Source organism: Juglans regia, chromosome 1, assembly GCF_001411555.2.
Source record: "Juglans regia cultivar Chandler chromosome 1, Walnut 2.0, whole genome shotgun sequence".
NCBI classification, from domain to species: domain Eukaryota; kingdom Viridiplantae; phylum Streptophyta; class Magnoliopsida; order Fagales; family Juglandaceae; genus Juglans; species Juglans regia.
Window position 1 is genome coordinate 8,795,525 of NC_049901.1, and position 12,766 is coordinate 8,808,290.

Sequence of the window (12,766 nt, forward strand, 5' to 3'; positions counted from 1 at the left end):
AATATTAGATTATTTGTATTATAACCTATGAAATGGAACTATAAAAAAGAATTCTAATCATGTTTAGAACATAGAATATTAGTGGGACTACTGTACAAGTCGAGAATCCAGGTATAGCCACTGAGTTCTACAAACACCAGGGCTTCAGTAGATGAACAATCAACCGATCGATGAATTAACCTGGCAGATAATCAAGTTATTCACAGCCTGACGATGTAATGATATTTGTTATATATACATAGGTCGTCTTCTTATACCTTGGATATTTAAAGAAGGTAGAAAATTCAGCTCATTCAAGAGATTCTAACCAGTACTTGGAGTTACTGGGTAGTGTTGGCATTTGTATGAACCAGAAATGCCAAAGGTATTATTACCATAACTATTACGTCAAACATATTCCGTTTTGACACATGATTTTACATGGCACATACATTTCAGAAATTTACATGGTAATGGAGTGGCCTTATTGATCGATTATTACAGGTTACCTACTGCACAAGCCAAAACTGAATGGGAGGAATATTATTATTGTGTATGACAACTCGAGAAAGGGACTGGTCAACCTGCCAGTGGGCATAACTTAAAATAAAACTGGATACATGAGAACTATCGTCGGATTGTGCTTTATGTGATGACAGTAGGTTTCTCCCTTCCTGTAAAGTCCTTCAACTTCGATATAGATAGCGCTAGATCTAAATCACAACAAAATAATAATAATAATAATAATAATAATAATGAAACAGATTGTAAAATTCAGTTTAAAGAAATTGACAATGGAAATGGTCTAACCTATCAATGGTTTTAGAGCCGTTTGGGCATCCACATCATGTTTCGATACATCTGGTTCAAACTGCTCAATGTAAACTCTAACAGTGGCACCTGCTGAACCAGTTCCCTGTTGATATTTAAAAAAAAAAAAAAAAAGCATTCCACTTAAAAGATGTATCCGCAAAATTATGACAGAGTGTGTGTGTGAGTTTGGCACATACTGATAATCTATATATAATCCTCGATCCATCTGTGAAAACAAACCGAACACCTTGCTTTGACACGACGCTCCCATCAACCTGGGCAACAAAATGAAACACGAGTTAAACATCTTGAGCAAGAAAAGTAAATTAGGATAATAATGATATATTCTGTTGAAACTTACAGGGTCTGTGTACTTAAAATCGTCCGCAAATTGGAGGGCATAACTTCCTGTAACAGGATTGTCAGCATCCAAATATTCCAAGCGAAAGGTCCTCTGATGGCATTAAAAAATAAAATTAAATTAAGATACAAACTTACCGTATTTTTCACCAGGCTTGCTCTTGGACACTAAATCTCTAAGATACTCTATCATCTTGTTGGCACCTTCAGATTCACATTCCTGAAAAAGAAGTCAAATAAATTAAAGAATGCACCTCCATGAGACAATACAACTTAGGGCTCGATTGTTTTCAGAGATGAGATGAGATGAGATGAGATGAGTTGAGATTAAAGTTAAAAAGTTGAATAAAATATTGTTAGAATATATTTTTTAATATTATTGTTGTTTTGGGATTTGAAAAAGTTGAATTGTTTATTTTATTTTTGTGTGGGGATTTGGGAAAGTTGTAATGATGAGGTGAGATGAGATGAGATGAGATGTTTTTGGAAAACAAACAAGGCCTTAATCTGGTGAGGAGATTGAAAATAAAAAACTCAAATTGGAGTAAAGACAGAAACATTGTGCAAGTTTCATTCCGAACATGGTATGACTTACTTCATAGTCATATCTAGAAAAGAAATTCCGTCCATAAATTGCCCAATGTTCCTTCACAACATCAGCTACAGAAACCAATTTCTCGCCCAGTTTCTTGTCTTTGTTTCGGTATGCAATAATTGAAATCCAAGCTAAGACAGCCCTGTTACATGGAGATATTGAAGTCACTTCACAGAGGAACTGATGGTTTAGGTAATAGAGACAGGATAGAAATAGTCATCTTTCAATGCTTGTATACGCTTCATAAACTATAAAAACTTGTGCTAGCCACTAATTGAAAAGTCAGGTTTTTTATTAGCATCACAAAAATCGAAAAGGTACAGTATGGGGAAAACTTTGATGGTATTGTAACTAAAGTCATATACCTGATTTGTTAGATCTTGATTTGTTATAATCTCGTCGATAAACAAAACTATGGTAATTAACATAAAAGGAAAAAAAGGCCTTGACAAAGGCCACAGTTGTTATCATGCATTTCTTGTATACTTGCCTTAATACTTGTAGTGCGCCATTTAATGAAATCTTAATACTTATAAAAAAAAGTAATCAAGTTCAAGCCCCATTTGATACTCGTTAGATAAACACACCAAGGCCAAGAGGACCATGCTTGGCTCAGTTAAGCTTGTGAACAGAAGGTTCAGCGAATTTTGTGTGATAGTTTTCACATTTTGAATCCAACTTAAAAGAGTTTTCAGTCAATTGTACAACCTGAAAATTGGAACAACAATGCATCAGCTCGTCTTAACATTTACTAACAATGTAAGAGTTTGTGTTATAGTTAATCTTTAAACAGATTAACTGAGACAAATCAAGCAGGTTTTGAGATCACAGAGCAGAAGCCATCCTGAATTTGAACAGAGATAGTGGCCCAAGGCTAGCTTGAGCTGAGGTTGAAGAATAAATTTTTAAACATATCCAAGTTCAACCGTCAGATACTGGGCTTGGCTCAAGCTCGTTTGCCAACCCTATTCAGCATACAAGCCCTTGAAAAAGGCTTGTGATTCTAGTTAATACAGCTAGTCAAGCTCTATGGGAGAAAAGGTTGAGCAATTTAAACATGGATATGTTCAAAGAATGTGGATAACAAAAAATTAAGATTTTTTTCACTTAGAAATCACTTAATAATGGCAAAATGGCATGCCACACCATGTAGTAACAAAATTGAGGCTAGGAAGCAGGGGGAGTTGCGGATGATTTTATGGTTAACAGCTCCATGGAACAAAAATCATCTAGCAGGACAAGTGATTTCTTTTTATTCAGCATGTACCCACTAAATTGAAAAGTGGGAGGCCAAATGAAGCATGTGCTAAGGGAGTGAGAATACATTATTATATAGATTCAACTAGGTGATGTCCTGCAGGAAATATTAGCCTTTTTCCTACAGCAAAAACAGTTTTAAATAGATGGGAAGTCCTGGAAAAGGAAGACAATATGTAGCACAACAATTACCCCAGTGTAAATGTACTCAATTACCATATGCCATCCTTCTCACGAATGTGATCAGAACCTGTTCCGAAACTCTCTTCCCCACAAATGGACAACTTCCCAGCGTCCATAAGATTTCCAAAGAACTTCCAACCAGTGGGGACCTGAAACAAAAAGATTAATAGTTTGTCAGTGGATAACTATGTCTAGATATAAGCCATTCTCCAAGTAATAATATAGTCCAAGGAGAGCAAAAACCTCAAAGAATGGAAGGTTCAATTTTTCAGCAACACGATCAAGAGCACCACTCGTTGGCATAGATCTGGCTAGACCCTATTAAATTTGAAATACATGTCATTTATTTCTTTTTCTAAAACTAAGCTATTAAGAAATCCAGGAAATAAAAGATAAAACACTTTTTTACCTTAGGGCCACTACGGAAATATGGAATCGCTTCTTGTGCATTGGCAGCAATAATTGCAACGGAGTCAGAAGGAGTAACAAAAAATCCTTGACCTAGAATCATATTTCTATCACCATCACCTATTAAAGGCAAAAGTACAACATCAGTCAACACAAAAAGAATACTAATTATAATATATAATACGTGTGTGCATGTGCACAAGAAAATGCTGACATTTTAGAATTCTATAGACATTAAACACAAATTTATGCCTCTTATAATCATCTAAAGTACCATCACTTGCAGCTCCAAAATCAGGTCCATTTTCACCATACATAATGTCGACCAACTCCTTTGCATATCTGTTTAACAAGAGAAGTCAAAATTGGTAATTCTCAAGGATAATGACAATCAGCTACAGCCAAACAAGTATCTAACTCTTACGTAAGATTGGGATCGGGATGACCATGCCCAAAATCCTCCAGAGGCACTCCATTCAAAATTGAATCCTACATGACATACCTAACATCTAAATGTCAGGAGCTCCAATAATAGCTAAGATTATAATTTCTTTCAGGATATTTCATGTGCACAACATACCAGACTGGCCCCTAGCTTGTCCACAAAGATGGGTTTTGCATAAGCACCAGTAACGGCGTGCATGGCATCAAATATAAACCTATAAAGCCACATCCAATATCCAATAGTTCAAAATCATGAACGCCTAGAAATCCAACAAATGACCACAATGTAAAGATTTAGTGATTTCCTACAAATAAATAAGAAAATAGAAGCAAATAACCCTAGACAGAATGGGGAGATCTACAAAGAAAGAATGGAAGGCCTAAAAAATGTAGATACACCAATTTGTAGACCTAGCTACCTGGCTAAACCATCTGATCATTACCAATAGGTAATAGTATGGAATATTTTAATGGAGAAATATAAAGAAAACCCCGGGGGTTTGGGTGCCAGCAGGTTAAGGATAGTATATAATTGTGAACTCCATGAGATTGAAGTAAACATCTATTTGGATAATGAAATTGAAATTCAATAAGGTATATACTAGAAATGCTAATATTACAAAGAAAGCAAAAGTTTAGCATTCCAAGATTTTACTATGAAGCTAACTCCCCTATGACTAAAAGGCACAATCTTTAAGCAAATTTTCAAAGATAAAAAAAAAAAAAAAAAACCCTCTGGTTTAGAAGCACTGGAAATCTTTGCATTGAAATAAAAGACAGATATGCATTATCTCTAAGAATGTAGCTCATAAGTTTAGTTCAAAGTATATCGATCAGATACTTTAAAGAGTTGTAAACCACAAGTCAGAAAGTTAAGGACCACTAGGCCAGGTTTGGATAGTGAGTTGAGATGGTTTGTGAATAGTAGTGAGATATTTGAGTTGAGATGAGATGAATTAGAAATAGTTTGAGTTAAAATGTTTTATGGGGTTTTGGGAAAGGAGAAAAAAAAAATTGAATAAAAATATTATAAAGTTAAGATATTGTTAGAATATTATTTTTTAATATTATTTTTGTTTTGGGATTTAAAAACTTGAATTGTTTTTTGTGTTTTGTTTGGAAGTTTGGGAAAGTTGTAGTAATTAGGTAATGAGTAGATGAAAAAATTGAAGATTTGAAATAGAAAAGTGTTTATGTTTCTGGTGTTTGCATATTGAGATGAGATAGAAGCATCTCTCTATCCAAACCAGGCCTAATTTACTTGATAGATACATTGGGGATGACTACTGCCCATAAAATGGATTAAGATGCCATGAAATTAATGAGACTTGAACCAAAAAAATTAAGCTCCATAGAATTTCAAAACAAGCATTTTTTTTTTTATAGGTTGACACCAGGGTTGAATTACAGATTACTGGTTTGTAACGCTAACAAACTAGCACTATCTATAGGTGTCAAAAGAAGCAAAAGGATTGAACAGAATTTAAAAGATGACAATCAAAAAGGAATGGGAGAATAACAGGCGTGAAGATGTGAAAAGCTCAGTTACAAAATTTTCTTAAAGGCCATCCCCCACACTTAATTTCAAGTCTTCACAGTAGCTCCACTGTCTGCCTCTATTACTGGTTGGTCAAATGGATAGCCTTAAGTCTTGGGTTAAGGAAGCAATAAGAGATACCATGACCAAATCTAACCATAAATATGCATGGAACCCATCAATCAGTCTAAGAAAACAGGATTCATGCAACAAATTGCATATAGAAAAGAGCAAAGTGAGGAGTAACAAGTTACAAACCTCTGAATATAACCAACAGACTATCTGGCCCTGTTAGATAGAGGGCATCATACCTGAAATTTGATCGTGACAGAAGACTTTTGATAAGCTGGAAGTCAAATACAATCTGCAGAAGAGCCCAGACAATTACTAAATCTGACCCTGTACGAATTTTCATCTCAAGAATCTAAAGGTGCAAATCTTTTTTGCCTACCTCCAGTAGCTCCAAATAGTCAGAAACTGGGTCTACCACTTCAACACTGAAGTTCCCATACTTAGTAACTCCAAGACGAGATAGGTCTACATCAGGAATGTCTGCCACCTTTATTTCATTAATCTGCATTGAACTTACACTATTGTCACAAACTAACAATATAAACGGAAAAAAAAAAAAAAAAAAAAAAAAAAGAAGCTAAAAAGGGCAGCAACATAAATGTTAAGTGGAAAACACTTGTACTGCTTAAAAGCAAATGTGGTAATTGAAAAAAATCAAGTTTCAGACCAGTAACATTTGCACCTAATTTTTTGTGTGCTTTCTCTCTCAAGAAATCAAAAGCTCAATCATTTTTCAAGGAACAAGAAGATTAAATAATGACCTACTAAAGTATCTGAAATAACAGACACAGCAAGGTTATCAGCAAAACAATTTGGAGAAATGATTTAAGAAAGGAGGAAGAACCAAGACTGATGTAGTAAGAAATAAATATGGCATGACCCCCCCCCCCCCAAAAAAAAGCAATAGTCCATCTTTCATAATAAAAAAATCTAATACGTTTCAATGTTTTTATCAAGGAGAAATAACAACATTGAAAAATGTATTGGATTTGTTATCATCGAGGACGGATTAACTATAGATATCAAACAATAGGGAGAGTACCTCAATCAGCTTTAATTAGACTTATCCGCTGTTTGGAGCTTCGATATTTCATATATTTCTCCTTTGAGAAGTCCTAAGTTCTACCTAGTTCGGTTTTGTGACACTCTGGCCACATGGTTGTTTCATTTAGAGATGCAATCTTACATATAGATTGGAAGGCCGCTCCTTTGCACTTCACCAAACTTTCAATTGGGAAGGAACTGGGAAGGGCTACTTTAGAGCTCAAGGATTTCTTATCCCAGTCTCATCTGCACAGATAACTAAGTCTGCAGGTTTTTCTCGCCCTTGCATGGACCATATAGATTCTTTACATTTTTAATTATTTTATTTGTTTGCTCTCCTTTGTCTAGGTGGTCCCTCTGTATTCTTCTTATGTACTTTTTTTGAAACCATTCTTCTTATGTACTTGGTCTCACCGCTTAGCTTTCATATTGTTTTTTTTTTTTTTGTACTGCATCTATCTAAGGATCAGAGAGAAAAAAAAATCACCTCAAAACAAGAAGTGACAGCAGTAACTAATTAACCTTATAAAGAGAAATGGAAGTAAAAATAGGAACCAAAATGAAGAGGAAAATAAATAAATAATACTTACAGAGAGAGTGTTTCCATAAATCTTGTCAGTGATGGATTCAGGTGCAGGCTGGCCACTGTTGTAATTGAACTGGGAAACCAACAGCAATGTCATTTTGAGTTGGAATACATTAGAGGATGTTATTGCAGGGAATGTTTTTTTTTTTTTACTGGTGGCTGGAGCAATGTTTTTTTTTTTTTTTTTTTTTTGCAGGTTTTAAAAAATAAGTAGGTTGATTGTTATAGGAAAAAAAATGTGGGCTTCCAGTACTTTTGGAATTTTAATCTGATATCAATCGGCATATCATGTGTTATCAATGAAAAAAAATAAAAAAGGAGAGAGAGAGAGAGAGAGAGAGAAATCCCATTACGCTAACCAAACACACCCAAAATGTTTTCTAAAAAAGATTCACTAACATCTAGGGAAAAGTGTAAACCTCAATTTGAAGGGAATTCAGAGAAACCAATATTTGAAATCATTCAAAAATTCAGGCATGAAAAACTCTTAAAGAGTATTTTAGATACTGGACATGTGAGATTGAAGTTCACCTTTATACCCCAATCATATTCAGGACCACCAGGATTATGACTTGCGCTCATTATAAATCCACCATTGGCCTGTGAAAATAGTTGTTGAGTTCCAAAGAATTGGGAGGGAGGATACAAAGCCAAAGGTAAATGAACCAAAATTTAGATATGCTATGTCAAGATGCTGAAGCATATAATTAAAAGTAACATGAGCATGCCTTTCTGTTGCGAATTACGGCAGAAACAGCTGGTGTTGACAGAATACCTTCCCTGCAAAGGTACAACACATGTTTATTGCTAGGAAAGGGGTATTATACGTGGGAAATTGCAGGAAAATGGCTTTGCAACATCATGACATCAATAGCATTATATATGTGTGGTGTAACTCACCCCTACAAGGCTACCTTCCTTTCTAGTTCACCATCCCAAAGGTATGAGAGGCACTTTGAAAATCAATGTATAAAGCAAATAGGCTTTCAGTTTATTGCTTTTTTTTATTGGAGCTTAAAGGTTATGGTCAGGTTAATGTTATGGTTCAGCCTAAGCCACACTCAATGAAGCAATTGACTTTCAGAATTCGGCCTTGGAATATTGGCAGTTAAATGCGGTTCGGTTAGATCTGAACAGAAAAGTGATTATGGAACGACTCTCAATGCATTTAGCCATCAGATCAATTAGTTGAAAAAGATGTTCTATAATATCAAAATGGCACACAAGAATCTCTTAACAGATGTTTAAAGGTAGGACATTGGAAAAACAAAGAAATTCTAAGGGAATGCGCAGATGCCCCATCATTCAAAATTATTGGAATCGCAGAAGCTGTAATTATCCAAGTACATAAGAGTTCTACATCATTTAAATTACTGGAGTCCAAGAAGCTGCAGTTATCAGAGAATGAACAAACTATTACATATAATCTCACAATTAAGCCAAAAAAAAACTTGTTTCTTTCAATGGGAGGAGAAATAAATTTGGCTCATTGAATTTTAAGTTTCAAGGGGAAATCTTAGATAAATTCTGGAGTATCGTACTTCGATATGTTGATATTATAATCAAAACATCACAGAATGTGTAGAATGAAATAGTTTACACATAAATATAGAATTATAATAACTGCCTCCAGATTTGGGCGTTGACTTTCAGTTTGTTTGTAACCATAAAGTATCTCTAAGTAGAGTTTTTCCAACAAATAAATTATCGACACATCCAGTCTCTAAAATGAAGAGAGGGAACCCTGATGAAACAATTTTTTCTGTTTTGAAGGCTTATGTTCAGCTATATCTGGATTTGCAAGTGCACATGTTAAAAGATGATCCACAAAAAGCAGTATAAATTAAGATAGATCGATAAATAACATGGCATAGCTTATATGCACAGGGTTAAGCTTGCACTTGAGCCTTGTTAGAGCTTGGATTGGAAAATACCAACATGCTTCACAACCAAAGTATATAGGGGTTCACTCTATCAACAATAACCAACAGAAATACTTTGGGACCCGAATTTGGGTCCCGAAGAAGTGTCCCGAATGACTTTTTTCTTTTTTTCTTTTTTCTTAGTGATTAAGGAAGTGTTTTTTAATGATGTTGTGAATTTTTTATTTTTTTAAAAAATGTTTATGATGATTAAAAAAATACATGAAAAAAAAAAGAAAAGAAAAATAGAAAAGTGAAATATACCGTTCGGGACAAAATTTCGGGAGCCGTAGCATTACTCATAACCCAATGGTAGTCCAATCTCTTTTTGGCAGCTCCACTCACATATTAGCATTCAATGACTTAGCACTATGCTTATACATGGTATTAACATTTTAATCTAGCCTCTAGGTCTCCCCCTTCAAAACTGTAACTTAATTGATCCCATACTTGGAAACCCGTATTCTACCCCTATTCAACATGGTGGTTGGCTCTGTTAATACCAAATGATAGAAACCATTGAGTAGAACTCACCCTTGAGAACCAGCTTGCAAGGAGAGGGTTCCCAAGAACTTATATTCATATGGTAAAGCTTACAATTAAGCCAAGCGAGACACTTCAATGGTAACAAGACAACACTTAGTTCTACTGCCCATTCTGCACATAACTAATGGTGGAATGATCTGTAATTATCCATTTTAGGTCTGAGAAGGGCATGAATAGGCAACTATGTCTCAATATGCAATCACAACCATTCTTTTGTCCACCCAGGTGGAGGAAGGACAAAAGGTGGAACAGATAAAGTAATTCGAACACTAAGGACAGGTAGGCATCTTACGCATCACTCTGTAATTGCAGCCAATTAAGAAACTTACTTGCCGACCAAAACTTTTCCAACACCATTTCCTGCAGCAATTTTGATAATTATCTGCAATGTAAACGCTAATTAGCTGTAAAAGTACAGAATGAAACTCAAAGAAAATATCATCAATTTAACATGGTGCATTGCGCAAATAAAGATAAAACTGACCTGTGCAGCTTCTCGATTAAAATAGCGCCCATCACCTCCTAACACCAATAGCCCATTCTTGTAATCCTCTGGTGGCAATGAATTGAACAATGCCTATAGACACAAATTCTGATCCAAATTGAAACAATAATACACTAAACATCAATAAAATAATTCGCTATTTCGAAGGTGTGTTAAAACCTGGATCCAATTGGCAAGGTAATTTTCTTGCATAAAAACTTTCGCCTACAAAACATATATTCAAACAAAATAAACATAACACCAATTATGCTCTGCTTGATTGCCAAGAAATTCGCAAGTATATAAAAGCAATGAAAATTACATTTACTTGAATTAAATACTTCATATTTTACAAATAATCAAGAAAAGATCACGAACCATACTTATTTTTCCCCTTCCTCTATTCTCTTACCAAACAAACAGAAAAGCACTAGAAAATCAACCAGAAATAGCATGACTAAACACCAAGAGAAAGAACAACCTTCTTGCGGAGTCCGCTCGTTCCAGTCTTCTGGCCTTCGATCGGCTTCGTAGGAATCGAATTAATCTGAAAACCGAGGGATAGACAAACCTCGATGCCTTCAGGCTCAGCAAAGAGAGAAATTATACATAGAAGTGTGTGTATGTGTGTGTAGCGAGAGATAGAGAAACCTTGATGCCTTCAGGCTCAGCAATGGCTGCGGAAGAAGAAGATGATAGAGAGGCCTTGATGGAGGAAAAGCGTGAGGCTCTCAGGGGGAGTTTGGGAGAAGCGAGAAGAGAAGGTTTGGAGGAGAAAAAAGAGACAGATGGGATCGTAGATGAGACAATAATGACGGCATTTGATGGCAATGATGATGACGACGATGCGGTGGATCTTGAGATAGATGAGGAGAGCAGGTTTAATCTCACAGAGAGAGCCATTGATGAAGTAATTCTCTTTTTCTTGGAGAGTTTTTAGAGAAGCATCGGGAAGAAGATGTTGAGCAATGTTGCTGACACTAGTAGAGTAGTCGGAGTTATATTTAAGAGGGAATCCATGGCTGCCACATGTTGTACCTTTGGAAGAACACAGTTACATACTTATCTCTACTGCTTACGTTATCGTGTGAACTTGCTTTTCCCACTCCGGGTTGTAACCGTCCGTTTTTACACATATTTTAGAAGTAAATCGGTATTTATCGATTTTAAAATTTAAAGAATTGATATTGCACCGAACACATTCTTAAATTGATATTTTTTATTTTACCGGTTCTGCTTCAATTTGATCTGATTTTTCTAATATATTATATAGTATATATAATTTAATATATTATAATATTAATGATAATATTATAATATATTATAATATATAATACAGTGATATATTATAATATATAATGATATAATATTAATATAACTATTAACATAATAGATTATAGTGATAATATATATAGTTATTTATATATGATTTTAAAACTAATATTATATTAATTATTAATTTATTATATAATATAAATTATTTTATATATAATTATATATATAAGAAATCATATAAAAAATATTTTATATAATATAAAAAATTAAAATATATATATGAACTAGTCATGTCCAATTATGTCAGTGTTAGAAAAAAAAAAATTAGAATCGGACCGATTTTGACTAGTTTTAAGAAAAATAAAATTAGTACCGGACCGAATCGAACTCAATACCGGACCAAACCCACCAGTTCGATCCAATCTTGTTTACTGGTTCATCGATTTTTTTTTTCACCCCTACTTTTCACTTTCCAATTCGTCCATGCATTGTTTATTGGGAATTTCTTTTGTGGAAAATGCTGGAGACCGATTAATTGGACCTCCCAAATTGACAAATACTATTTTTTTTTAAAAAAAAACGTTAATAGTGAACGATGTGTTTTTTTTAATGAATTGATATTTCTTTTTAAAAAAATATATATTTAAAGATGTTTAAAAAAATAAATAACAACAACAACAATTTTTATTCTTATCAGTTCATAGACTATCGGTACCTTTTATCAGTACCCGTAGCAAACCCTTCTTTTATAGAAAATCAAGGTTTTTATATTTATTTTTATTTTTTGAATTTTTCATATTAAATTAAATTGTCATCCGTAGATGTCTCGCTCACGCCGTAGATGTCTCGCTCACGCAGCTGAAGGTGGAAAGGATTGGCAAGAGCAAAAAAAAAAAAAAAAAAAAGTTTATAATAGATTTGGATTTTCTAAATACCAATAAAAATAAGTTAAAGATAAAAAATTTAAAATCTAATGGGACAGAAGCAGGCCTGGATAATACAACGGCCTGGGTCTGAGGAAAATCTTTAGACTCGGGCCTTCTTGGGTTGACCCAAAGGGCTAGAATTGGTTTGGCCCAGAGAGTCCGTGTGTAATAGACCGACCGAGCAGCAAAAATCAGCAAGACCACGGATCATCATTTTATAAAAGATAATGATAGGCTTTTAATTTTATATTATTATTTTTTAAAGTTTTTTTGTTAAATAAAAAATATATAATTTTATTAATAATTATTTTCTTAATTATTAAATAAATAATAAT

The 12,766-nt window shown here is 34.2% G+C and overlaps 1 protein-coding gene across 2 annotated transcripts; it reads right to left on the reverse strand.

Moving 5' to 3' along the window:
* Positions 1–298: 298 nt before the first annotated feature.
* On the reverse strand, positions 299–11,275 carry LOC108998598 (phosphoglucomutase, chloroplastic). Of its 2 annotated transcripts, none has more exons than XM_035692603.1 (22): positions 10,882–11,273; positions 10,712–10,777; positions 10,411–10,455; positions 10,231–10,323; positions 10,076–10,128; positions 8,007–8,058; positions 7,810–7,878; positions 7,283–7,351; positions 6,028–6,150; positions 5,888–5,940; positions 4,176–4,254; positions 4,020–4,084; positions 3,870–3,937; positions 3,597–3,715; positions 3,431–3,505; positions 3,221–3,336; positions 1,748–1,889; positions 1,291–1,372; positions 1,154–1,200; positions 990–1,067; positions 790–895; positions 299–692 (listed from the first exon to the last, which is right to left on the reverse strand). In XM_035692603.1, the coding sequence occupies exons 1-22, from the start codon at positions 11,131–11,133 to the stop codon at positions 625–627; spliced, it is 1,920 nt and encodes a 639-aa protein (XP_035548496.1). In that variant the 5' UTR covers positions 11,134–11,273; the 3' UTR covers positions 299–624. The 2 variants fall into 2 exon arrangements, 1 of the variants encoding a protein (XP_035548496.1); XR_004802044.1 differs by having other exon boundaries at positions 329–692; positions 1,040–1,067; positions 10,882–11,275.
* Positions 11,276–12,766: the final 1,491 nt, after the last annotated feature.

Coding starts and splice junctions, on each gene's coding strand:
- LOC108998598 (XM_035692603.1), bottom strand. CDS start 11,133: ATGGCTCTCTCTGTGAGATTAAACCTGCTCTCCTCATCTATCTCAAGA. Junction 3,716..3,869: donor TTTTGGAGCTGCAAGTGATG/GTACTTTAGATG, acceptor TGCCTTTAATAG/GTGATGGTGATAGAAATATG. Junction 1,890..3,220: donor CGTGAGAAGGATGGCATATG/GTAATTGAGTAC, acceptor TCCATGTAACAG/GGCTGTCTTAGCTTGGATTT.